Source organism: Oculina patagonica, chromosome 6, assembly GCF_052425735.1.
Source record: "Oculina patagonica isolate OP01 chromosome 6, crgOcupat, whole genome shotgun sequence".
Lineage (NCBI taxonomy): Eukaryota > Metazoa > Cnidaria > Anthozoa > Scleractinia > Oculinidae > Oculina > Oculina patagonica.
Genome location: NC_135763.1, coordinates 15,356,560 through 15,384,437, shown reverse-complemented (window position 1 = coordinate 15,384,437; position 27,878 = coordinate 15,356,560). Strand labels below are relative to the sequence as shown.

The 27,878-nt window shown below is 38.2% G+C and overlaps 1 protein-coding gene and 1 non-coding gene across 3 annotated transcripts in view; both read left to right on the top strand.

Annotated features, from left to right (window-relative positions):
* Nucleotides 1-4,891: 4,891 nt before the first annotated feature.
* The window catches only part of LOC144655938 (protein mono-ADP-ribosyltransferase PARP4-like), a 53,749-nt gene continuing 30,762 nt past the window's right edge, over nucleotides 4,892-27,878 (top strand). For both annotated transcript variants that reach the window (XM_078516125.1, XM_078516127.1), the window contains exons 1-17: nucleotides 4,892-5,120; nucleotides 7,790-7,988; nucleotides 8,410-8,485; nucleotides 9,597-9,675; nucleotides 10,193-10,321; nucleotides 10,425-10,586; nucleotides 18,781-19,098; nucleotides 20,102-20,262; nucleotides 20,942-21,050; nucleotides 21,361-21,389; nucleotides 22,676-22,774; nucleotides 23,308-23,389; nucleotides 24,855-24,953; nucleotides 25,328-25,371; nucleotides 25,456-25,559; nucleotides 26,043-26,185; nucleotides 27,623-27,707. In XM_078516125.1, the coding sequence (XP_078372251.1) occupies nucleotides 4,968-5,120; nucleotides 7,790-7,988; nucleotides 8,410-8,485; nucleotides 9,597-9,675; nucleotides 10,193-10,321; nucleotides 10,425-10,586; nucleotides 18,781-19,098; nucleotides 20,102-20,262; nucleotides 20,942-21,050; nucleotides 21,361-21,389; nucleotides 22,676-22,774; nucleotides 23,308-23,389; nucleotides 24,855-24,953; nucleotides 25,328-25,371; nucleotides 25,456-25,559; nucleotides 26,043-26,185; nucleotides 27,623-27,707 (2,071 nt within the window). In that variant the 5' untranslated portion in view covers nucleotides 4,892-4,967. The remainder of the gene's footprint in view (nucleotides 5,121-7,789; nucleotides 7,989-8,409; nucleotides 8,486-9,596; nucleotides 9,676-10,192; nucleotides 10,322-10,424; nucleotides 10,587-18,780; nucleotides 19,099-20,101; nucleotides 20,263-20,941; nucleotides 21,051-21,360; nucleotides 21,390-22,675; nucleotides 22,775-23,307; nucleotides 23,390-24,854; nucleotides 24,954-25,327; nucleotides 25,372-25,455; nucleotides 25,560-26,042; nucleotides 26,186-27,622; nucleotides 27,708-27,878) is intronic.
* On the top strand, nucleotides 26,890-26,963 carry Trnag-acc (transfer RNA glycine (anticodon ACC)). Its single transcript has one exon. It is a non-coding gene; the product is annotated as a tRNA-Gly (tRNA).

The following is a 27,878-nucleotide window of genomic DNA, read 5'->3' as shown; positions in this document are numbered from 1 at the left end:
ACGCAAAGGTCGTGGGTTCGACTCCCGCTCAGAGCCTGAAAAAATTTTTTTTTTTTTGCAGGTCTTCAGTAGTGTAAGGCCGCATTTGCATTTATCATATATATATTTCACTGCTACTGCTGGACACACATTCATTTATTTCACATATACTTGGGCCGAGTATCATGTCCACCATAAAGGGATTACCCATATACGACCGCTCTCATGTGGCTTTGATAGCTCAGTGGTAGAGCATTGCACTGGCAACGCAAAGGTCGTGGGTTCGACTCCCGCTCAGAGCCTGAAAATTTTTTTTTCAGGTCTTCAGTAGTGTAAGGCCGCATTTGCATTTATCATATATATATTTCACTGCTACTGCTGGACACACATTCATTTATTTAATATATTTAAAATTACTTTTTGGGGTATTATAACGGTGTATCATGTAGAGACACAGTTATAATACCCAATTTTTATAGCGTACTGTCTTTAATCAAACAAGGTGTAATTCGTTAAGGGTTACAATCTTTTTTAATGAAATACGAGTCATTCCTGGAAGGTCAACATTTTTTATCTTTGTTTATCCCTTGAGCTTCCAGACCAACCAATTAATTCTTCACCAAAGAGTGTCCAAAATATTTGGCATTTTTTCCATTATACTCTTTTTCAATACTGCCAGTATTGAAAAAGAGTATAATGGATTATCCATTAGCTTATAAGAAAGCAAGCACATTTTTGTTAAGAAACATTGTCTTTATTTTACAGTTTGATACCTAACATCTGAATTTTCCGTGCTATTCGGACGGTTCTTTTCAGAAGGTGTCATTTCCTCCTGTAATGATACTGTGAAATGAAAACAGATTATTCGATATGTAATCAAATTTGCTCGCTGCTTCAACTAATTTTATTTAGCTTTCCTGAACAGATCACACACAATTATCTTAAAACCAATAGATTTTTAACTGCCAGAACCGCTGCTGGGTATCCTTTACAATATATCCCATTTCCATAACATACCACTTTTATTTAAACTGGAAACGATTTCTTAAACGCCAAAAAATATATATTGAAATTAAGGTTTGAGATGTTAAAAGTATTACTAAACGTTTTTTATCTACTTGTCACTCTGAAGATGATCAAATAGAGGTGGTTAAGTCATATTTTTAACAGCTTTTTACCTTAATTTTTTTAAATGATTTCTGAAACGTTTGTGTTTTCAGGAAACTGGTGCAGTTTTGTACGCCGCATTCTGAACATCTTCTGGCCTAACATCATTTCGAACGCCGAGCTACGCCGGGCAACCTCAACTAACAATATCAGCTCTGAGGTGAAGAAGAGAAGGTGGCGCTGGATCGGACAAGTCCTCAGGATGGATCCGTCATCAATTCCCGGAGTTGCTATGCACTAGACTCAATCTGGGAAAAGAGCAAGGGTACGACCAAAAGAGAACTGGCGACGGACAGTTGAAAACGAGCTGCGGGAAAGCGGAGTCAGCTGGAGAGAGCTGAGGAAGAAAACAAAGAACAGGCAGCAGTAGCGGTCTCTGGTAACGGCCAAGGGCACGAAGAGGATTGAGTGGTGCAGTTTGAGAACTTATAATGTACTACTTAAATAAATGAGACAAATTGTGACAAACGAAATCCTGTGTTCTATATCTATGGCAATATTAATACTCTTGGTTGATTATATTGGGTATTATTGAGAAAAAGGACATCTTATCTGGACAATTGGAAAATGCTACGCGGTCTCTGCTGGAAGAGATTTGAATGTCATGTCTTCCTAATACGAGTTTAGCCGGCTTGAATAAACATCAAACAAATTCAATTTAAAAATGAATGTAGGAATACTGAGTAAAAGTATTTTGCTAAATAAGGCCGATGTAATCAATAAATTCGAACTCCCGCAAGGTGTTTTGTCCTATCTTTGATGTTTGTACGATTTTTAGCTCAGTCTGATTAAATTTCCACGCCACTGAGACACTTCAGTTGGCATACTGATCATTCCACGCCAAATTAAAAATACAGAGACAATCCTTTCAGAACTGATCAATATCGCAAAACAGTCTTCAATCAATTGCTGGGGAAGAGTAGGACTAAGGGAATCAGCAAAGTGAAAAAGCCAAATTAAAAAATTAAAAATTAAATTTAAATTTACTATTCACGTAATTTTCAGCGAAGCATTTCAAGACTTCAAAGCAACTCTCGGCAATGGCCTTCAATTCCTCTCGTCTACAGGACAGCTGGTGTTCGTTTCTATTTGATTTAAATCACGGTCAGTAAAAGCACCTCAGTTTACTATCAGGTACATCTATCTACATCTACATATAATTAGGTCGGTAAAAATCTTAAGATATCACACCAACCGTTAAAAACTAAAATGAATGTTAAAAATGTTAAAAACTAAATAAAACTAATACAATAAAATATTAAAAACTATTGACTAACTTAGATTGTTGTCATCTCACTTCTAGCACCGATGGCAGTGGTGGGAAATACTTTCATTTTGGCGGCAATTTGGAAGAACCGGTCTCTCAGGACTCCATCTTATGTTCTTCTTGCTGGTTTGGCCTTCACAGACTTTTGCACTGGCTTACTTAGTCAGCCGTTTTTCGTTATGTTCCAATTTGCGGCGGTATTAGCTGAAAACAGAAAGGTGATCTGCATTGCTGGAGTTATCTCACAAATCGTTGGATTCTACTTTTCCTCTCTAACAGGCCTTGTCATGACAATAATAGCTGTAGAAAGATGGCTGCATATGAGCCGAAGATCTCTTTTAACAGTGCGTCGAGTCGTTATTATTTATATCACGTTAACTTTGTAGTTTTGCTTATTGCTTTTTTCGCTTGTCAAGTGTACAGCTGGTATTATACGAATGGAGTCTTTAGCGCATTTACTGTCATTTTCATTTTGGGGGCTGCACTTTGTATTTTCATCACTTTCTTCGCTTATTTCAAAGTTTTTAAAATCATACGTCACCATCAAAGTCAAGTACAAACAAATCAAAACGCCATTAACATCGAAAAATACAAAAATCTGTATTCACAATTCTGTATGTTCTTGCAATATTTTTACTGAGTTACGGTCCGTACGTGTGTTGCCTTTTGATAGTGTTCATTATGGACAAATTCGAAACATATTCATCGTTAGTGGCCATAAATACTTGCGGGCCATTGTGTTGTCCTCGTCTATTGTGAATCCCTTGCTTTACTATCGGAGGATAAAGGAAATTAGAGATAGTGTAAGAACTATCGCAAAAAACGTGTGTTGTACAGAAAACGAAGAGGAATCATAAAAATTTCAGCGTTGTTACACTTGTAAGATACTTTTAAAAACAAACAGTGGTCGAGGAATGCTGACCATCAAATTTCTTTTCAAAATATCAGTACAATGTGAAACGCATAATTATGAGAATTTAGCATCTGATCGCGGAGAAATTGCGTTTAGAAAAAATACGAAAACCTTGTCTGCTTGTAATTAACGTTAACGTAGTAATCGGTGGAAGCGCCAGATTTTATCATTGGCTACCGCAATGAGAAATAAAGTGATTCTTTTAATTATTCCATTATACTAAGCAATTGCTATTACACTAGTTGGGTGAATGGAGATCGTTTGACTCCAAGAAACCAAACCTTTTTGTCTGATATAATTAATTTTTATTTACTTTTCCTGTGGAAGTCATTTTTTATCAATACAGAATTTTGATCTTACAAGATGGTTTGCAATAAAGCATTTACACGACAGCCATAACACTCCCTGCTAAAAAGTAAACAAGTAAGTAATTCAAAAGCAAAGAAAACTTATTTTGACACTTAAAAGTGAAAACTGCTCTATCTGAACCTGATCCAAATAATTATGATCAAACTGGATAATCCAACTTTAATGTGTTCTTCCTTGCACACCTCAAAAAGATTTTCAAAATAGAGGAATACCTTGCCAAGGAAAAGAACAAACTAAATCTGCACCTTGAGAAATGGGAAATACTTTTAGAAACACTAAGTTAAAATTATCAGTTTTAATTTGCTTCTGCAGCCACCCCACTTCTTTTCTCTTTTTTTTTCTCTTTTTTTCTTTTTATTTATTTATTAACTTATTTATCTACCTCTTAACTTATAAATTTATTTATTTATTTAGTTTATTTAATTTCTTTTAAAATCTGTAAAACTGGAAAAAATTAATAAAATATAATATAAAAAAAGTTTAATGTGTAATTGAAGAGTGATGGAACCACTAAAGGGTATCCAAGTACACCCTGTAAACATTGTTCATGCAGATCATACTGACATATCTGTATGAAGAGAAAGGTTCACTTTGCTTTTTAAAACATGTTCTCTCATCAACGCCCTAGGAGCCATGCCAAATTAATTTAACATACAGCTGTAGAAATCAATTTATAAATACAATATTATACAATAGCAGGTTGTACACATTTGTATGATTTTAATTTGTCGTCGCACGCCACCGGTTGATGACGATCTCCCGGTGTCACATGACCATATCGCATGGTGATCGCTGACCAGTACTTGCTTGTTCGCGCCGCGCAATTGCCTTCGGATTGCTTCGGAATAACTTTGTTCGGAATACTCGCCATAACTAGCAATAATTAATTCCACCGTTTGAATTGCGGGTCCATCGTGGGAAATCCCGAGCTGGCAAGAGAGGCCCATCATGCCCGCTCGGGTAGTCAATCAGAACACAGGATTCGATTCATCTTGCCCGCTCGCGGATTCAGCCATACAATAAAATGAATTCTTTTCTGACTGCAGTTTGAGCATAAAGCATAATTAACGGAGTTTTCCCTAAATATAGGCGGCAGGGACCCTCTGCAGTCGAACGACTTTTGACTACAGCGTACATGAAGACCGGAAGTCGTTTGGTGAACAACTTTATAGTTCCCAGGTCATCTCAAAAGCGGAACCCGAAACAAAACTGCTGAAAGTTGCAAAATGAAAGTGGAGAAGACCTGAAAGATTTTAGTTTCATCTTCGAGCCATGGGGACTTTGCAGGTCTCTGATATATTCCACAGTTGTCAGTTTGTCGTTGATTTTGCTGCATCCTATCTGCTGTCATTCAAGAGGAAGCAAGAAATCCGACAAGAGATTGTTAATAATGGCGGCATTCTGTCATACATTCTCACAAAGCAGGTGCGAATCTCTAGCTCGCAGTTTTAACTCATTAGATTTCGGATAACTTCTGTCATCCAAAAATTCTTATGCATTTTCTCCCCTTATGTGATAACCTACTTTTTATGTGTAATTATTTGTCCCAGTGGTTTCATCATGCCAGTTCTAAGGCTAGCTAGGTATTTCCGCATAGCTTACATCGTGCATGATCTGCCTAAATTTGTCATCAAAGTTTGGAAAATCTTGAAAGTATTGAAAGCTCTGCAAATGTTAAATTTAGGTTATAACTTACCTTTACTGTTGATTTTGTATATTTTTGTTAGTTTAGCAATTTGTTGATGGCTACTGATAAATATTGGGAAAATAAGACAAAATTAATGATGTCATATATAATTAAGCTTACTAGTCTTGCAAAATGAATATGGGTTAATTAATTCCCCGTGGTAAAATCAGGCGAAAAACACCCTATAATTTCAGGGGAAAGGCTTAACCAAAGTTTATCAAGAAGAGTTATTACATACAGTGCATATTAGGACACCATCTAATTGTTTATCCTGAATTTCAACACTGGCGATTCCCCTCCTTCAAACCTCTCCTTCCAGATATCGCCACACCCCTATACAAGTTCTACCGGTATCTTTTTTAGCATAACCCACTGACCGCCTATTAGGTTATCACGCAATCAATAGATAGCTCAGTCTCAGAGCGCAAGCTCAGTGTTTTTGCTGAATTTTATCAATCAAAACCTCTGCTTCCAGAAATTGATTCTAGCGAAATTCTGTGTTTTATAGATCGCTAAGTGGGTTATGCTAAAACAATTAGACGGCTCGCTCACGGTTTTTATCAACTTTGATAGTTGGCTTGGGGCTTCGCACCTCACTCGCCAACTGTCAGCCAATAGAAACCTAATGACTGCCGTCTAATAGTTAAATATTTGTAAACATATATATCAATCTGACAAAATAAGTGGCACTTTGAAAACTTTTCATGACAACAGTTTCCCATCTTGTGATGACCCACTTTTAAGAATTATGGTGAATAATAATAACTAAGATATTTTAAGGTATTAGAACTGCTATAAGGTCAAAAATAAACCATACCTAAAAACTCGCTCTTTTCAAAGATATTAATAAAGTTAACACAAATACAAGAGATGGGGGCTTCTTTTAGCTTAGAAGTGGAGAAAAAAAAGGCGAAAGTTGGTTGCTATAAGCACCATTTTGCGATGTTAATGATTAGCGCTCTGCCATCCGAGTCGATATGACCTCGAGTTGACAGCAATATTACATGAATTGGCTTTACAACATGCGATCGTATCTACGCAGTTCGAGCGAAATTTTAGAAAAGACGGCAAAATTCTTTCGTATTTTATCTTCAAATATAATTCGAAAGCATCGACTAAATCTATGCCTCTTTTTAAGCCTTCTAAAGCTCACAAAGAAGCTGTCTTGATATCCGACCCTCGCAGAGCCCAGAGAAGACGCAGCATGAGTTCCGTAACGCAATTGCGAAGTTTGGCGTTGCTATGTGTATCATATTTGTTTACGCCGCCATGTTTTCTCCGACAGTAATCGGAAAAATCTGTATTTTTTCGTGCTTGTTCGTGTAGCAATCATAACAATGCGGCCTTAAACACAATGAACAGCGGTCTACCTCTGAGAATTCAATATGGCGTCGAAAAAAACAGAGCATCGAACGCACATTTCGCTGCTGACATTCGCTAATTTCGCCGCTGTAACAGACCGCCTCGAAAGGTACTTGCAATTTAAAGGTGTAGAATTGTCAGATCTCGGTGAAATTTGCACTGTTTATTTGTGTAATGTCGAGGAAACTGTGTGTGAATACCCGGAGCGGCCCAGACATTTTTCACAAAATTATGGCTGTTCAAAGTTGAGGCACACATAAAAATAACTAGAATGCTCTATCTCCAGAAGTAAATGCTGGCATACTCCGGGTATTTGTAGGTAATTAAACGTTTCTATCATAAATCGGCTCCAGTTGAAATTATCTCTGTATCTTTTAAAGGAAAGCCGTAAATCGGCAATCTTTAATTTTATGAGCCTTCGATTTGACCGCGAATTGACACCTAAGGTGTGAAAATTGACACCTTGTATATCATTTTCCTGAATGTCCAGGTCTTGTTTAATAAGCCTATGTAACTTTTATTTTGAAAAATGATTTAATGTTTGAGTTATTAATTTTCAAATTGGACATACTTATAGCAGTTCTACTACCTTAAAGACACAATTTAAAACTTTTCTAGACTACAGCTCCATACAGTCCATACAATTGAATCAATTTCTTAACATTCAAATCAAGTGCTTTGCTTGAGTGTGATCAATATTTTTTGGAATGATGCATGAGGCTAAAAGAATTACTATTGTTTATATCATGGGTTACAATAATTCTTGTCTGCCTTATTCAAATAAATACGAGATTTTGAGACCTGGTTTTTAATGCCGAGTTTTTGAGACTGACAAGCTAATTTAGGCCACCATTCAATACCTCGTAAATTCGTAGTCATGTTTGCATTAGGCCGTGTTACTCACATATTATTACAAACTGTAGTTACACAACGACCTAGAACAATGTTAAATTTTTAGTTCTTTTAATAGTTGGGGCTCCTGATTGGTCAAGAAAATTATCTACATGAAGACTAAATTAATTTCTGCATTGTTCTTTTTTTTAAGACAAGCTTTCTTGTTACTGGTAATTCCGAAAGGACTCTGTCGTCATATAAAGGAAGAACTGCTGTAAAAAATGGAATTCCAGTGGTGTCATTTGATTTCATCACTGAGTGCATCAAGTCTGGCAAGCTTCTTGATCCGCAGCCTTTTCTTTTGTTGGAAACCCTTGAGTCGCAGAACTTTGGGTCAGGAAAAATTGTTGGTAAGTAAGTAAGTTGCAAAAAACCCAGTGTTTGATCCTAGGCCTGGGAAGGCACCCAGGGCTGTTAATAAGGGCCATGTTCCATAACACGTGTTAGGGCTGAGCTTTCTCAATGTTAAAGGTGACGATGTTTATTGGTGTTATGTTACACTTGCATACAGAGCAAAATGCTATGAGGTGATAACTTCAATGTAGTATGTGGCTGCTTAAAAACTTCATGACAGCACTGGCACTATTTAACATAGATGTGACAGAGGTGATTATATGAAATTTTAAAAATAAACATTTGGAGTAAAAAGTACCAGTGAGAATCTTTCTTCGTCTGCATATGGCTTGCACTCATTTTCACTCTTAAGAGGTGCCAATTCTAAAGGGAGAGACACACTAAACACATTTTTAATTTCTTTTTTATATGCCACAGCCAGGAGCCATGAAACTAGTAAAAAGGCAGCAAAAGCAGTGAAGAAATTACAGCTGCCAGATCTTAACAAAATAAGGTAGGGCAACAAAAATTATATTGACATGACTTTTATTAATTTAAAATGTTGTTATAAATTACTTGTCAGGAGATGTGCAGTGGCCTAATTGTTTGTGCACTGTACTTGAAACCACACAAGTAGCTATAATTCTGGACAAAACTGTTGTGACACTTGGCTAATTTCCACTCATTTGGGTACCACAGCTCATTTTCCAACTCCCCTTCCCCCATTTCAGTGTTGTCAATGTTTCGTTGTCATGTTATGAAAAGGAAGGATGGTGAATTGCTGGAAGAGGGGGATAAAAAATTGTCTACCCCCTTTACCATGCCATAGAAAATACAGTCAATCAGAATACAGGAAAGCCGTTGTATATTCGACGGTATTTAACCCAACCTTCCCATCGTGCGCTGCGATCTCGATGAAATTTAGTGAGCGTTTTTTCTATGGCATGGTATAAAATAGTTACACAACACTTTCTTGTGGTATACTATGGAATATCCCACTTGTCACTTGTATTTTCTTCGTATACACACTCGCCTAAAGGCTTGTGTGTATACCGAGAAAATACAAGTGACTCGTGGGATATTCCATAGTATACCACTCAAAAGCGTTGCATAACTAGTATGTATTAGTTAACACATTTATGAAAAGTGTGTGGCATTTGTGTCTCAACTACATGTTGCTTGGTCCAATTTAGTGTGTTTTAGGGAATTTTGAGGATATGCATTCTTTTGGTAAACTTATTGAGGAGCTGAATTTATTTTTAATATTCTCTTTGAATTGCTTTTCTAAAATGATTTTCACTTCAAAAATAGTCTACACTGAAATTTAACCAGCAAAAAATACACTTCTCTAGTGACCGATGCAGGCATGTTGTGTTTCAAGGTGGCTGCTATATATTATTGTACGTAGAATAAGCGTACACCCCTGGCACGCATATGCAGTGTAAGAGGTAGAATAAACTGCACCCTAGCAGGCATACACCCCTACACTGTAGCTTTACGGTGTAACAGCAACTTATTATTAGTTGCTTCATGTGACAGAAACCAGAGTTAATGGGAACAGAGTAACTGTAACATAATGTTGATACATTGTAACATCAAAGCATGTCTTTACCTTTTCATCACAGGGTTTTGCTTTATAAGGCATCAGATGGTCCAAACTTTGATGAAGAAAGATGTGAAATAACAAAAGACATTCTTCTGCAAGTAAGTAACTTTAGGAATAATTAATAAATAAACAATAATTTATCAGAGGAGGTAAAGATAGCAAACATGTCAAGGCTGAAGCTTGTGGTACATGTATCTACAGACTGAAGGCAGATGATTTATGTTGCAATTATGCCTATTAACAGCCAGGCATTTATTTGTCTTCAAAAGGGTATAAATGTACAGGGCTGCAAATAACAGTCGGTCATCAGACATTGGCCAACCAAAATTTGCTCATGTCCGACAAAATTCCAAGTGTGGTCGGGCATGATGTCCGGACAATTTTTTGATCGTAAATCATTTTATGGCAACGATGAATACAAATCTGTCCAACCACAATTTTGTTTTGTCTGACCAACATGGAGTCTTAGGACGACATATGTCCTTTCAAGTGAAATAAATTATTTGCAGCCCTGAATGTATTAACATCCTAGCTACATTACAATAATGTGCAATTCTGTAAAACAAACAATGTTTTCACTATATTGTCATTTTAAGTATCACCACATTCTTTCAGGGATCAGATTCCTCTGGCAGTACTGTCTTGTTTTATTCTCTGGAGCTTCATGTTATTCCTCCACATGTTCCCTGCACCGGCTCAAGATACCGGATATTTACACACCATGGAAACCTTAAAGGATTGCGGGTATGGTGTAAATGCATTACATATTTATGCAGCCGCTTGTCACTTCATTATGTCAGGGTTCCACTGTATATATACTAACACTCTGGTGTATTGATTCTCACAGCAAGGTGACAAAGGAACCAAGGAATGCAGATATTTTGAAACTGCAATGGATGCACTAGGGGCTTATACTGCTCTGTATGATCGGCAGACACAGCCACCTTATAGCTTTTCCAGGGTGGAGTCTATTCTGTCACATAAGATTGGCTCTGATAAAATGATGCAGGTGTGTATGTAATGCTGTTAGTTGCAATCATTGGCTTTCATTTTGTCAGGCAGAGGGTCATGTTGCTGCAGCCATTTACACGCATTGCAGGCCTATGGTACTAGGCAATATTTTATTGTAACGTTAACTAAAAGAATTCGCCATGATGCATGCTGTTACTTTTTTCTAACTCAACAATGTTTAAATTTTTGAAAGTGTTGAGTTCTTTTGTTTTTTCAACTTTCTGGTTTAGTTTCAATCAAGTTGTTAGAATCAAAGATCTCTTCGAGATATCGACTTTTTTTGCATGAAGTTAGTATGGTATGAGTAGAAGGTTTATCCTGGGCATTGTTGTTCGAACATATCATGGAAGAATTCAAACGTCTTTCAGTTCAAGCATTTTTTTATTTTCGCGGAGTAAACGCTGTACTTGTCAGTCGCGACGGCTGGGTGCTTTTCGACTCATATACTTTGGCTTGGTTAAACTAAAGGTAAACTTTGACGTTTGCCTTTAACATGTTTAATCGAAATAGTTGTTTCCTTTCGAGTTAGAAAGATTTCTACTCGGCTTAATGCAGAAAAATAACGCCTGATCGCAGGTTAGGTTACGCACGACAGAGTTACCTTTTGTCTCGTCACGCAATCTTAACCCCACATTGAGAGTTAAATTTTCGTTTGGATATTACCAAAAGCCGCTTCTCCTCGTTATTCTTTACCTTACGGCTACACATCCCATTTCTAACGACTACATTTCCAGCAAAACAGTTGCTGTTTATTTTTCTAATGGCGATGCATTAACTTCTGAACGGAAGAAACGTTTAACGTTTACTGCTTCCACCGGAAGTAATTTCACAAAAGGCTACAAAACCGACACTTAAAAGAAGACCACCAGCTGCAAGTCTACAATGTACAAGACCAGTTTTCTGTTTTAAAGAAATGCCGCACGAAGTTGGACTGTTTAATTTACGAAATGCTCTTTATTAGAAACATAAAGCCGAAACTTAACACGCAATCAGATTCTGTGCGTGCTAAACTGTTTATTTAAAATCTTAATATGCTAATATATTATCACACCCTAGATCATTATATAAGCCTGAACTCCGTATTATAATTTTAACTTGATAATGATGACATGGCGTCATCGAAACGTCGTTCTATTTTCCTATCGCTTATTTTTCTTCTCAAATGTTTCACAAAACATTTTGTTATTCGAAAGCTACAAAAACACTTATAAATATCACTTAACACATTTAATGATGTTGCAATTAGCGAAGCGCACTAATGACGTCACAGAATTTGACCCCCGGTGTGAGTCAAAATTCGGACAAACAAACCGCTCTGTAAGAGCAATGTATGGTTGGCGGGCACTTTGGAGGCATATTTAGCGATTGTTTCACAAAACCATGGCCAGATTGGCTCGGACTTCGGAAAGCCTTACCTGTGCAACGTAGAAAGCTCAAACCGTGGTTTGAAACAAAAGGTTTGTCAAACAGAGCGATTATTCAATAAATGTGTAAAATGTTTTACTCTTAGTTATTGAATGGATTATAAAGGCCCGATTTGCTGCCGGGATTTGCTGAAAGAAAACATTTTTATGAGAAATGCAAAGCGTTTACACTGTTCTTAGTGGCACATTTTGCAACACAACAGAGCTAACCTCAGATTTATGCCACCACAAAATTACACAAAGAAACGCTCGTCCAGGGATCCATATTCGCAGTCGTCCGGTCGTCCGAGACGACTAAAACATCGTATGGACGACCAAATGATTACATAAACTCGTCCGCTGGACGACTTAAGTTTGACTTAATGAAAAAAAAATACAATTATTAAGTTTCCTTATGAGTTACTTGCGTTCTGACCACTTTTCATCCATTCATAACTTTTCGAAAACAGAACATAATTTGCAACTTTCTGTCGCGATAAAATCATAATTTTGGCCGCCATCTTGGCTGATGCGGCATTTTCCATCAATGAAATCATTGCAGGCTCAATTTTCAAGCTCTCAACCGCTGATATTTTGTACTGCAGCTGCATCCGCGAAAACACGAGGCGATCGCATCAGCTGATGTTTTGATCAAAATTTGCCGTTATCTCGGTCTGGCGCTGCCAGCAAAGAAAAAAAAGCAATGTTAACACTTCAGAAAAACAAACCAAATATGAATAAGAAGAGCAAAAGCGTTCTTTTCTTCCGTGGTTGCAGTCGAAGAGGCCCTGGCTTTCATTTGTGCCCGCATCATACGCTTCCGCAACATCGCAAGCCGCTTGGGGGCGTGATGTTTTGTGAAATTTGTAAACCGGCAGCCAAGACACCCCTCTGTAACAGACCTGGTGAAACCTGACCTGGTGGGTTATTTTGCCCTCCCTGGTGGAAATTTGACCTCCCTGGTACCTGGTGGTTTTCTAAAAAATCCCTGGTCAATTTTATTTCTCCCTGGTGAAGAATTGTGTTAACCTGGTCACGAAAAATCACCCAAAATCTTTATAAACAAAAGAAAACGACGCGCGGCAAAAATATTATTTACTATTTAACTATAACTTGATGTAAATATAGCAAAAAGTAATTGTTAACTTTTTTTCTATTGTTTTTGTCGCTTGTTCTGCTGTCATGCACGTCTGCTGTCATGAAGAAAAAACAGGTCTGTATCCTTTTCTGTATGTAATACAAGCTTGTGAATAATTCAGAGCGATTTGAACAGCCCGCGCGCCGGCCCGCGCGGCTCAAAATAAATGTGTAGAAGTATTTTTGATCCAGCTTTCTACAACATTTTATCGAATAACTACGCAGAGGATTATCAGCTTAACCGACATAATTCTTGGTGAGTATTGAGGGGCTTTTTTCCCGTCGCTTTAGCAGCCTTGAGGCCACGCAGGGTACATTTTGGGAGGCGTTTGATGCATAATGTCGTGTTTAAAGCATTGTAGCCCGCCGATTAGCCTCCCACGCAGTCGTTCTTAGGGGCGATCGTGTTTCACTCCTCCCCACTAGTGGGGAGGAGTGAAACACGATCGCCCCTAAGAACGACTGCGTGGGAGGCTACCCGCCGATAGAATGTTATGCAAAAAATACGAAAGTTATTCAAGTTCGATTCAAGTACATACAAGATCATTCAAGCGGCGTATTACGGTAAATTTTAATTAAGCTGCCTCAAATTGTAAGTACTGTCTAAATATTACTTTGCGTAGCTTTCACCTGCATGAAATTATTGATGCCTTGCTGGAGGACTGCAGTCATCATAACGTATTTTTCATTGCTCACTTAATCCGAAAAAGAGACAATTTATTAACAATCATTGTTAATAAAAAATCGATTTATTTTCCACATTGGCATCAGGCTGGAGTCACGCACATATCAGACTTGCTTAACACAGAAAAAAATCGCTTTCTATCTTTTAATTCTCTTTGCGAAAAATTCAAGACTAAGTTTAATTTTCTACAGTATTACAGCATCATTTCTGCTTTCCCTCGCTCGTGGAAAAAGCTTTTAGACTCTAACAACCAACTACCCATTAAACCCCTTGATTCAATAAGCGAATCGTTGAGTTGTAAAACTCTCTATGAAAAACTGTTATCCCTAGAAAAGTTATCTCCCCCCACAGCAGAAAGGAAACTTATTGAATATGGGGTAGAAAAGAACAATCTGTGTAAGGTTTATCTTTTACCTTTTAACGTTACAAAAGAAATCAAAATGATGATGTTCCAGTACAAGATCATCCATCGCATCCTACCTACGAATAGCTTATTACATAAGATGAAGAAAGTTGACTCCCCAACTTGTCCTTTTTGCCCTACCGAAATCCATACCATCTGGCACCTTTTTATAGAGTGCACTCAAGCAAAAACTTTCTGGATAGATTTTCAAGATTGGTACAATATTCATAGTAGAAAAGGAGTCCATCTTTCGAACTTAGATGTCTTATATGGTATATTGGACTCTCCTCGTGGTTGTTTAGCCCTAAACCATCTTATTATATTAGGAAAATACTTTTTATACCTTAACACCGGCAAAAAAAAATAAAGTTCAGTTTAACGAGTACATATCCCTCGTTCGCGACAAACTATCGTTAGAAAAACATATTGCTATCAAATCCGGTAAATACGATAACTATATCAAGAAATGGAATTTTTTACAAAACATTTAGTTTCCTTTTGTTTTTGTATCTCGCTACATCGTTCATTTTTCTTTCTGGTAACAATTATAGGCAATGTTATTTGTTATTTCTTTTTGCATTGTTAGCCTAAGTGTTGTAATGTTAGCCTAAGTGTTTCGAAAGTGTTGTAATGTTAATAGTATTGACTTCATAAAGTAGAGTAATTTTTGTAAAGTTAGTTATCTATATTTTGTAATCATCGTAATGTTGTATGCTTAATGTCGTAAGTACTTGCAAATAAAAAAAAAATAAAAAAAAAAAGAGACAATTTATTCGACCTGTAAAGTATATAAGCAAACAATTTTCCTATTTTGACGTCTTTATTCTTTGACCTTCTGAAAATGGAAAAATGAATAAGGGCCGGAATTTTGAACATTTTGAAACATTAACGGTAAACGGACCGTTTAAATTTAGGGACTGGTGGGTGGGGGTGGGTCAACAGTTTTTGAGCCCTCGAAAAGGGGTGGGTTATGTAATTTTGAACTACACGTAGGGGGTGGGGCATCTTATTTATTAACTAACTTTAAATTTATCAGTATATAAAACTGATAAATTTCTCCAAATGAACATTTTTAAATGAATTTCTAGCCATTTCAGAAGGCCCAAATATAAAAATTTCCCAGGGGGAGCAAACCCCCTGACCCCCCTAGATGGCTTTTGATCATAACATCAGGTTTGCCTGTTTTTCTTCCACCTGCATAGAATCACGCTCAGCTTTTAGCCTTTTAATACCAGTAAATTCAAACTCTTTGCAAATATGGATGATGGACAGTGGTTTTAGTTTCTGTTATCAATTTCCGTATAAAAATATGAACTCTTAAATAGTTGTTTATGAATTAATATTGCATACACAGTTTCAGTTTTCGCATATGTTTTTGTCTGGACAAAAATACGGAGCTTTGGTATTAACTGAAAAGTTCGAGAAATAATGGTGTTTTTTAAGTTTACTTTAAGCTGCCTAGTTACATATGAAACTCCCTTCCAAACTCACGAAATGTTATTTCTGCATGTATAATTTTCAAAGTTTCCAGGGGAGGCATGCCCCCTGGATCCCCAGTAGGTTACATCTTCGGCGTTCACGTTTCAGATCTTTGGCGCTCCGAAGAACCGTCGTTTTAAATCATGCGTATAGGCCTGCTAAGAACTGGAAAAGTAACATGCATCTAGAGGAATCATTTTAAGGCGATAACGTCAGTCCATCGCCTTATATAATAGACGGTCGCTTCTGCATGCATTGCGTGCCGTGTATGATACTCTGATCGACAACAACGTGCTAGAATTGTAGAAGATTTCAGGAATACAACCCCGGCGACTGATTCACGTCCAAGTGCGTATTGACAGTGTCAATAGTATGATAACTCATTGGCTCATTGTGACAATTACATTGCGGATCTAGTGGTGGTAATAGAACGAAGAACGCTCGGGGATCGCAAAACGACCTGTTTGCCATATAACGCGAATGCTTAAAAGGACTTATATCATTACCCTTACCTGGTGAAAAAAAGTAATCAACCTGGTGGATATTTGACTTCCCTGGTCGATTTTGGTTAAAAACCTGGTGGAAAATCAGATGTCACCAGGTCTGTTACAGAGGGGTGTGCCAAGGTAGACAAGTAAAAAGTCTCATTAACAAATACTTGTGAATCAAACTTTATTAAAACAGATTCGTTGTCTTGAAGATTTCATGTATACACAGTGTTACATACATGTGATAATAACAAAAAAGTCAACTTTTCATTTACTTGTTGTACGGTCGCCATTTTTCACTTTTGAACGGGCAAGTAAAATTTTGCCAGGGCAAGTATGTCATCTTGCATACTTGCCCGGCTGACGACTTGGAGAAAAAATGAATATGGATCCCTGCTCGTCCGATCGGTCCCCTTGCCTGACCCGAATATTTAAAGAGGAAAATTTCGTTACACAATTGTCGCGGCAAATACTATTTAATATACACTGTTCGAGCTCAGCAGCTGTAGCTGCAGTCTGTAATAGTAATGGGGATAAATAATAGCTTTATTTAAATCAAACCCGCCGTCAATTCCATTAGAAAGGCGTTTGAATAGCATAATATTTTCGCCCTCTATCTATCATGTGTCAAAACAGATCGGATGGCCGGCGATCAGTGCCGTCAAATTCGGGAAGAATTCTGAACTTCTTGCAACCGACGATCTTTCCGGTGCCTAAATGAAGCAAACATACAAGTGCTATCCTTCGCAATTATATAATTTGATAGCAATTCGCTATCCGCCGCTTAAATTTCTCGGCAGCCTGAATAATTTTGCAGTGGAAATCAAGGTGTCATTACCGGATCTTCGACTAATAAATTCAATTTTGGGCCATTTTTTGGATACCTTCAATCTGTTTTTCACTTACTAAAGCAAAAATGTTTGAAATCTATCATTTTTCGAGCCTTTCGAGAATCTCGGCCTCAAATTGTGCCTTTCTCGCCCTTTTTTTCTTGTCAAGAATGCGTCCCCTCCATACAAAGCCTTTGCCAAAACTAAAATTGATGTCCGACTCACGACTCACTGTGGTGAAATCTATTTTTAGTAATAGTGCGCTTTGCTAGATGATGTTGCAATTCTAAATTGAGCAACTCAGCAGAAATAATCAATCACGTCACGAAATGAGTTCCCTTTGGTTAACTATTAGCAACGTTTTAGTGTGTTCGTGCGGGTAATGTTTGACCTCCTGACCTCTTTCAGTGCTTTGGCTAAATTAAAGGCACGGCGCCGCACAGTAAAATCTTTAGAAAAGCAGTCACTTGAGAAACACACAAGTCGTGTTTGCGTTAGTCACGGAGTGAACTTGACATGAATTTCCTTTACCACGTCATCTTTTGTTTATTAAAACCACATGCCTAGCCGGAAAAATGTCTGCTTACGCATGCAAATATTTATTTTGTTCCGAATGTTCAATAAAATAACCCAAACCAGTTCATTTAAAAGAAAGCCAAAATCACGCCAAAATAAAGAGTAGACTATAAAGGCTATCCCATTGTGTTTCTCCGTTTAGCGTCTTCCGACAAGCTTTTGGTAATTCCCCTGGCGCGATGACGTGTATCCCGTGCATTGACACATTCTTGCTGAGCTTGCAACTTACGTTTCGATAACGTTTCGATTCTCAAAATACCGTAAACTCAAAACAAAAATTGGGATATCCAGAAAATAAGTCGTTGTTTTGCAATATTTAACACGTTCCGGGTAAATTGTACGACTTGTACTCGCTCCGAGCCAAACGCTTGAGTAACACAACAATAAATATTTCACACAAACAGAGCGAAGAGTATTCAAACTGAAAATAGGTGAATGATTATTTATAGCTACAAGCGAGAGATCGCGTGACATGGGTCTGACGTAGTGGTAGTTTTAAATAGCTTGGACATGTCCAAGCGGTCTTTGTTTTCGCTATGTGATTTTAGGTTAAATTAATATTAGCGCCTAAAGACTTGTACTAGTAAAAATTGCGTTCTTAATCGTTTTAAACTTCGCTGCCTTCGAGCGCTGAACCCCTTACATTCTTAATTGGTTATGTGACGTAAGATTTGGGCTACTCACGTTTTCGATTCTTATATAATGTTTGTAAATTTGACAAGTCACGTTTTTTCTACAAGAACGGAAGTGCTGAAGCACAACTATAGAGTGACACTTTACAAGTCACGCGCTTTGATCACCCACAGCGGAAAGTATTCCCTTGAGAAATTAAAACAGTCCCTTGAGAGTTAACAAGAATGCAATCCCTTCCGGTTCAGATTTTAGCCCAGGTAAACGCTATTCTACTTTTTTTGCTTGTAAACAAGCAAAAAAAGTCGAAAAAATGGGTCAAACTGAATATATCTATTCAAAGTTCTCAAAAAGATGTCAGTAAAGTTCTTTTTTTGTCAATTACCAATTTAGCAACCATATGGTACCAGAACATATTGCTGAAAAAGTGGAGAGAAGAAATCATATTACCAGTGAATTAATAAATCAAACATTTAAGAAATTCTCATTTTGAGAAAGGTAAATCATCTAGAGGAGCTAGTTATTTTTATCAATATCCAATAATTCCATTTTATTTTTCAGATGACAGTCAGTGACTACTGTTCTGAAGAAGACTCTACCATCTCCCCTGAAGTTGCAAACCTTATTGATTTCATTTGGAATGAAGCGACAGGCAGTCTGACTGACATTCTCGCCACTTCTGTCGACTCAGTTAAGCTTGAAGATGTAGAAAAAGCTGAAGCTATTCTGCTTTTATTGAGAAAATCATTAGATGCCGATGAAGGTGTCAGTGCAATTCAGAAGCTTTCCGATGAATTCTTCTCAGTTATTCCTCACAAGAACAGAGGAAGAGGAATAACATCAAAGCGCCTTATTGCACAAAAACAAGACTTGTGTCAGGTAAGGAATATCTTTAACATTTCAATATCTAAAGCTTTGTTTTCACTAGCAATGCAGGCAAAAGCATAAGAGATTTATGTCAAATAGAAAGAATGCCAACACAAGCACTTGTGTTTATGTTGTGTTCTGTTTTCACACATCACAACACAAATGCAATCAAAAGGAAGAGGAAACGGAAGAGTTTGTTCCTTGTGCTTGTACTTGTGCTTTCATTATCGGCTGGCATCATAGGCCTAAAATGTGTGCAAAGGACTACAGCAACACAGCTCAGTGCATACATTGCATGCGTATAATGCTAGTATGAAAGGGCTATAAAGGGCTACAGCAACAAAGCTCTCTGTACACATTGCATGCTTATAATATAATTTTGATAGGCCTGCAATGTGTGCAAAGGAATACAGCTGCATAGCTCTCTGCACACATTGCATGCCTATAATACTAGTATGACAGGCCTGCAATGTGTGCAAAGGACTGCTGCTACAAAGCTCTCTGCACACATTGCATGCCTTTAGTGCTAGTGTGATAGGCCTGCAATGTGTGCAAAGGACTACTGCTACAAAGCTCTCTGCACACATTGCATGCCTTTAGTGCTAGTGTGATAGGCCTGCAATGCATACATAGGGCTACAGCTTCATAGCTCTCTGCACATATTGCATGCCTAAAATACGCATTAGGAATACATGGGGCACTAATCTTACCATATTACCTACAAGATGGGAGGCCCCACATTTTCTGTAATGAGTTCTAAATGTTGGAATCACCTCCCCCTTAAGCTGAGAGGACCTGTAGCTTTCTTATACAAATGGTATTCTGCAAAAAAAAAAAGTCAGTTACGCCATTCCTTAGTGGTGCACCCCCTCCTAAGAAAAATCCTGTAGCGGCCCCTGAGTAGTGCCTGTTAGCTGTGGCTTGACTGAGGGAAAAAGGGAAACAAAGCAAGATTTTCAGTGAGCTGAACCTGTCTTCCTTTTCATATTCTGTCTGTGATATTATTTTTGAACAGCTCATCAAAGACATGGTCAGTATTGGCGAGTCTACAAACTGGTTAACAAGGAAAAGTGTGTACGCCAAGTACAGGGCACTCAAGTCACACATTGAATGTTTGACACATGACGACGATGAGTTTGAAAAGATCCAAGAGCTTGTTAATTCAAGTGAAATAGGGTAATTAAGTATTTTGTTATTAATGATTCTATTCTTAAGGTTGTAGCTCAAGTCTAGGTGCATAGAAGAGTTTCTCTGCCCCTATGTCGAGACGGCACAAAACCTGACTGCATCATATCGTGTGAAGCATCATATATGTAAGAAAACGTGGAGGAAGAACGTTTCCACAATAGACAACTACGGTTATACAATGTGTTCGTCATAAAATATCCACACCCCTCTCATGGAAGGGTTTTGGGTTTGACTCCCCTCCCCTCTGGAAATTCCACGTCCCTTGAAAAAGTTTGGCTTTTGAGCTCCTCCTTTCAGACTGTTCAATGGCCCTTATAGGGTAAGTATGGGTATATCTTGGAACCGCATAATAGCATCATTAAAGGAGGAACAGGAATCAAATTAAGCCTTGTTGTGACAATACCTAATGTTTTAAGAGCCACTAACAGACTTGACACATGTTAAGTGCGTGTTACAAGGGAACGTAATAGTCATAGGGCAGCTTATGAGCAACAAGGAATCTAACATATATTTATCGGGAAAATAACGCGTATTGGAAAGTACTTCTCAAAAGCCTACGCCAGTACATGTATTTGAGTTGCAATTACACACTGTATGCAGTGTCTGTCTGGGAATTGAACCTATCAGCTGAATTTAGTTGTTCTCTCCCTCTATCTTTCTCTAACAGTGATTCTAAGATCAAAGTACTCAATGTTTTTTCCATCCACCGCCCAGTGGAAGAAAGTGCTTTTCCTTATGACACTGGAAATCAAATTCTTCTATTCCATTCATCAAAGGTAAGGTTATAAAAATTTTGGACTCCCACTTTTTATATCCTGGCTAAAAGCCTGGTACCATCCCATCCAGGGGTAGTTGCCGTACTCCTAGTCACTTCATGTCTCATAGTTTTCTTTTTTGTTTTTATATTTCAGTATATTATTATCTTAGAATTAACATAGTCTTTGCGTCTCTAATGAGCTGTAAAGCTAAACAAATGGACACGTTAATAAAGTTTTCATTTCATTTCATTGTAACCTTTGGCCCATTCACTGATAGATAAATTAGCTGCTGTTAGTTTGAACTAATGTGCACTAAATTTCATTGCAGGCGACAAACTTTGTGGGAATACTTTCAAGGTCAGTAGACATGTCGACCGGCGGTCGACCGACAGCTTTACCTTAACACCTACCTTATTACATGAAATTTTCGCGACAATATTGTTAATTTCGCGTTTTTGAGGTGCGCACATTTCGCGTCACTTAAATTTCGCGATTTGGCGAAAATTTTGTATTTTGAATCACTTTAAAGGGACCGTGTCACGGATTTTAGCCAAACTTAGGCATAGGAAATGACCATCAAATTCGTTTAAATGTATAAAATAACCTCTTAAAACAGTGAAGGAATATTTAAATCACACAAAATGCAAAAGAAGGTACGGATGGCCATAAGTGTCGAAGATTGAAACGGATTGCGATATGGGCTTTTGAAATATGGTCCGGCGGAACAGTTTTCAAAGTTAATCTTGTCTGCTTGTAACTTTAATTTATGACGCCCGGGAGACACATTTGGCTGCCATGAAGCTATGGTTTTGTTATTTAGTATCAAAGAATTAATTTCTTTGCAAACATTTAGTTTCATAGCGAATATTTGGCAAAATGTAATAACATAAGATTAACTTAGCCGTGACATAGTCCCTTTAATTTCGCGTTTTTGAGTAAGACACAATGTACAATTCCTTAAGCCTGGTTTTCACTAACTTCCACTAGCGACGCAAGCACAAACGCAAGGATAACAGCTCTTATTTCTCCGTGAAAAAAGCTTCGACTCAAGCAAAAGCACAAGCGCATTGCATTTGGATGCTTATGGTCAAAATTTGTCCTTTTTGCGTGATCGCGCTTGCACTTGCGTTTGTGCTTGCGTCGCTAGTGAAAACCAGGCTTTAGCAATATTATTTGACAAGTCCTTGAATAAAATAAAACGACTTTATCAAATGAACAATAACGTCAAATTTAAAAAAACAACTGCGAGGCTAAATATCAACAGTTACAACAGAGCAGTTCTCACAATGTCCACAAGCAGTTCATGCTTGTACGTGAATTATTGTTCTTGAGTCAATGACCACAACATCCATTTACATTGAAGATTCCTTCCTTCAGTGGTACTGAACGTTCTTTCTTGATTAATGACATGTGAGTCACTTAATTTTCGCGTCATGTTATGTTCGCGACACTTATTGTTCGCGTCACTTTAATTTCGCGATTTTTTTTTAATCGCGAAATTCGCGAAATTAAAGTGTCGCGAAAATTTCATGTAATAAGGTATTCTTAACAAATTTGTTTTTAAAATTGAAATTTTAAGTTCATTTTGAAACGTGTTTGGTCACGGGTTCCTGTGTGTTTGAAACATGTTTCACTCTTTGCAGAGGACTTCTAATGCCCAAAATTGTTGTAGATGACTTTGGCGGTCAACGGTCTGATCCAGGAATGTTAGGAAGTGGAATTTACTTTGCCAGTTCTGCAAGGTATGGACTAAATGAGAGCAATAAAATTTGAGTCTCTCTTTCTTTTCTAATTTTCCTATGCCATGTGAAAAAACCTTCTCGCGCAGACGCTTTTTGGGTAACCTCTCCTGGCAAGCCCAAAGGGCGTATGCGCGAGAGGCTAGCTCTAGGAGAAAGCAATAAGACGGAAAAACCAAGCGGCGACGCGAAACGCGGGTGGAAATATTATAGTTTTTCCCATTGATTTGCATAATTAATGGAGGCTGAATGGCCTCGCAGTCAACGATGAAGAACCATCTCATTAAAAACCACCATTATGACGCCTTAGTTGTGTAGGTACCTGGGAGCTAAGGTTATTGTTGACAGTTTTTCTAATTATCTTCTTCAAGGCTACGCTAAATAAGCGTCTTTTCCTCAGAACCTACACGTGAGCAGGCATTTTATAAAACAGTGCAATAAAATTGCAAAGACTTATCACATAAGCTATCGTAGGGAATAAACGTTAAGTCCGTTGTTAAAGAACTGACAAGTCACAAGTAAATTGTTTGTTTTAGCACAAGTGCCAAGTATTCGGCCCCAGGAAGCAAGGGAACGAGGCTTATGCTTGTTAACGAGGTGGCATTAGGAAATGTCAAGGTATGGTTTACCAAATAATATGTAAATTCACTGCAGTACATGTCTCGTAGCGTGTCGTTTTTCAGAAAACTTTTAGACACCTTTGTTGGTTTTCCAAGCTTTTCCACCAATGAAAAGCAAACAACTACACATGTAATTAAAGGAATTGTGTCACGGATTTTAGCCAAATTTAGGCATCGGAAAATGGCAACCAAATTGGGTGAAATGTAAAGATAGCCACTAAGAACCGTTAAGGAACATTTCAATAACACAGCAAATACAAAAGAAGGTACGGATGGACAACAATTGAAGAAGGTTGAAATGGATTGAACAGTTTTCAAAGTCAATCTCGGTTGTTTGTAACTTTAAATTACCGTATTTATTCGATTAAGCGCCCAACCTCGAATAAGCGCTCACCTCGAATAAGCGCCCACCCTGAAGGTAGGAAAAGTTAATAAGCGCCCAGCTTCGAATAAGCGCCCATCCCTCACCCTTCAAGAAACTGAAGTGCACAAGAGGAGTATTGATTATTGAAAGTGACTAAGTACTACTAAGAAGACTTCCCTCATGACCGAGTTTTCTTACTATTTTCAAAAACTTTCAATGAACAGTCAAAATTTTGCTTTGTTTTGTTACAAAAATAGACTTCTTTTTGTTGAAAATCGCGAAGCGCCCAGCCTCGAATAACCGCCCACCTCGAATAAGCGCCCACTCTCAAGGTCCAAAAATTTAATAAGCGCCCAGGGCGCTTAATCGAATAAATATGGTAAAATGCCCAGGACAAAAATTTGGTTGTTATGGTTTTGCTGATTTACATCCACAGAAGTAATTTCTTGGCAAACATTAAGTTTCATAGCGAGTATTTCGCAAAAGTTAATAAAACAGACTAAACTCAGCCATGACACAGTCCCTTTAAAGTGCACGTATCAAGTTTGATACCTCCAACTCACAGACTTATGTGATTGGCAACGCAGTTAGTAAACAAACTTAACGATGCCGGGATCGGTGTTATGTCTCTTGATTGGTTGGTTAAACTCTGTTAGGACTTTCTTTCCACTAACAACAACCAGTTAAAGGCACTTCATTAAACGTTTTATAAAAGCGCTGGCTAAACGGAAAGTCAAGTAGGCAAGTTCTAAAATATGAACTTGCGTACAGACTTCCGCTGGGCGTGGCCAAACGGACCCACACGTTTACTCGCTTGCGAACGCAAATCGTCAGAAAAACTATTTCAGTGCTTCTTCTCGTGCTGTAATTTAGTTTTTAAAGGAAACAGCAAAACTTGTGACGTGTTGGATGGCCTAGCAGCGATAAAAATGCGTCGGCTTGGGTAGAATTTAACTTTGATCAAAGTGAACGCAAGCAAGCCCAAGTGCCAGTAAGTTCTGGCTAAACTGAATCGCCAGTCGATAAAACTGGGGAACGTACGTCTACTCGCGTCTCCGCTCCTCCAGGGCTTAACGTGTATATTTTATGTTTGTTAAAGGAGTTCAGAAAGTTTTCCATGGACTTGACGTCGCCTCCGTCTGGATATGACAGCTGTCATGGATTGATGAGCACAGAGGATGCGCCCTCGGATTTCAAGGTCAGCTTTCTTTTACTGGATTGTAAAAGAATTTGAATTTTCAAATGGTCGAGACAGCAGCAAAAATGTAGAAATTTTCAAAAATAATACGACTTTTTTAATTTTCACAAACATGTTTCGACGGTACATCCGTCATCGTCAGTGTGACGGTTATGAAAGTTTACAGTGATTTAAAACGTGCCTGTTACAAATCATACGTTACATTGCGTTGAAAAGCAATACGCTAGATAAATTTGGCTATACAGCGAGGGTATACAGCGAGAGCTTTTCCCTATTGCTCACGTAATTTTCATTGTTTGGTCAAAGAAAAAGAATAGGCATCTCTTGGGTTGCTACCTAATGTAGTTAAACTTCGATTTCCTTTCACTTACTAGGACGATGAATTTGCCATCTACAATGGTAACCAGCAGAAAATACGGTAAGTGAAAGAATGTTTGTATAAATATTTCCTGGCAAAAGTTGCGTGTGCCCGCCTCATATACCAAACTATGTTTCTCCGCAGATATCTGGTTGAATTTGTTTTGCCTGGTGATCAAGTTCTCCCTAGGGATGACATCTCCATTGATAGTGGTTTTTCAGATGAAGAAATGGAAGTTGATTCAGAAGGTATTAAATTTCCACTTTAATATCAAACTAAAAAGTACCTCTCATCTTCTCATGGTAGCAGTTCTATAATGGCACAGGCATACGCACGCAGCTTTGCATGTAATCGTTACGTAAACCGTTTGCCCAGCGGTGTTTCACTCTGGGGTTACACGTAACCAACACTTAGCGCGGGAAAACACACGTGATCACGTCGTGATGGATGATTTTTATCTGATTGGCTGAGTGAGCAACGCGAGACTTTTAAACCAATCGCGGTGCGTAGTTAAAGAAAACCGAAGAAACTCCAGATTACTTTCGGCACTAAATTGGAAATTGCTACATTTTGAGCTTTTATACGGTTGGAAGACTAGTTAATAGAACTTCACTCAACAGAATACCAATCACAGTTGAACACCCTTCACAATTATTGTGTCAACGCATCTAGTTGTCTCTTAAAAAAAAATCAAAGGGTTCAATAATCACGTGATAAGTATTCTTTCCCAGACTCCAGTGTGGACCTAACAGATGTGATGTCAGTCGTGGATCCTCTGACAAAGGTCGAGGCAGGACTTAAGGGGACTGGTGACAAGCCTATCCCTCTGCAGGCTGTTGATATCAAAGCGAGGTTGTTGGATCTTGCAGCACAGGTAACAAACACGTCCCCAAGGTTTTCTCAGGCATTCAAATGTTGTCTTTATCATATGAGGGGGGAGGATTCGATGATATTGAGAAATAAGAGAAAAAAATGCTGTCTTCTTCTTTGGTGAAATACGGTGTTTGGCAATGTTTTTTATACAGCTGTTAAGTTGGGGCTTGCCACATTTTTTGCTGACGTACCGGTAGTTTCAGTTCCAATCTAAACATAAAACCGAAATTTCATTTTGTTTTCGGCAAATGTAAACCAGAAGCAGACTTTAAATTACTGCTCAACTGGTTTCATTTGAATGGTCCCACACTAGGTTTTCATCCACAGTCTTGAAAGTTAGAACCACCTTGTACAGCGAACAAACAGTACCACATGTAAGTACTGCTCATTGCTCTAGTGCTTTAATGTGAATGGTTATATCACAAGGGTTTCATCAAAGTCATATACAGCTATTTCGAGAAAGGTTGTCGGAAAAAAAAACATCAAAGTGCACGCGACAAGACCGAAAGGTGGTCTGGGTATTCACTGAAATTTTGCATATTGGCCTAGAGGAAATTTACAAGTTTGTATTTTTGCACGTGGAGAATTTGTTTTTCTTCTCAGGAGGCCTATAGTTGTAGCTTTACATTTACTGTCGCATGTCTTTGAGTGAGGAAAACTTCTTCTGAACTTCAGAGAGTCTAAACGTACCTTGTTTCTACCGCCGACCGGTTAGCTCAGTTGGTAGAGCGCCGGACTACCGTGCGGGAGGTCTCGGGTTCGAGTCCCAGACCGGACCAACACTCAGGGTCTTAAAATAACTGAGTAGAATATGCTGCCTTTGCAATGACATCTGCAAACGGTTAGATATTCTAGTCTTCTCGGATAAGGACGATAAACCGTAGGCCTCGTCTCCTGCATCTTCAGTGTTATGGTTAACATGGGACGTAAAAGAACTCACACACTTATCGTAAAGAGTAGGGCATGGAGTTCCCGGTGTTGTGGTCTGGTCTTTGCCCATCGTGCTGTGTACTGTTGAAATGCTCGGAGATATTAGCTGTACAAGCTACTCTGAAAATCCGAGGGTAAAAAACATGATGACATGATGACATGTCTGAAAAGAAAGAAAACCTGAAAATTGCCCTTATTTTGTTGTTATATCTCATTAGTATTCTACACGTGCAGTAGCTCAATACGTCTACCCATACTACCTTTAGGGATTGGCTTGTGCAGTTTTGTGCTTTTTTTTTTTCGACAACGTTTCTCGAAATAGCTGTAGCTAGCTGTAAACGTTGGAACATTATTGATTAACACGAAGATTGAACTCGGGAAGCGAAAGAGCTACGACTTCTATAATCATTCAAATTAAAGCTGCCTAGCTGAAAACCAAGAAAGGGAAATATTGCCGTAACCTAAGAGAACCATAATTTTACAGCAGTACTAATGTTTTTCTCTTCAGGTGATAGTCTTTCAACAGTATAAAAACACCAGTACAGCACCTATAGAAGCCAAGTACGTTTTTCCTTTGGACGACATGGCTGCAGGTTTGTCTCAAGTCAAAGTGTTTCTGTTTTTCAGTTTGCCATCTTGGCAAAAAGGGAAGCCTCGAGACATGCGGCCCACACTGCCAGAGCTTACAGTGCTCGACACTAACGCTAGTACACTAGCCCAGGACTAGTAAAATTTCATGCTTGGCTAGTAAAAGTACTCTCCTA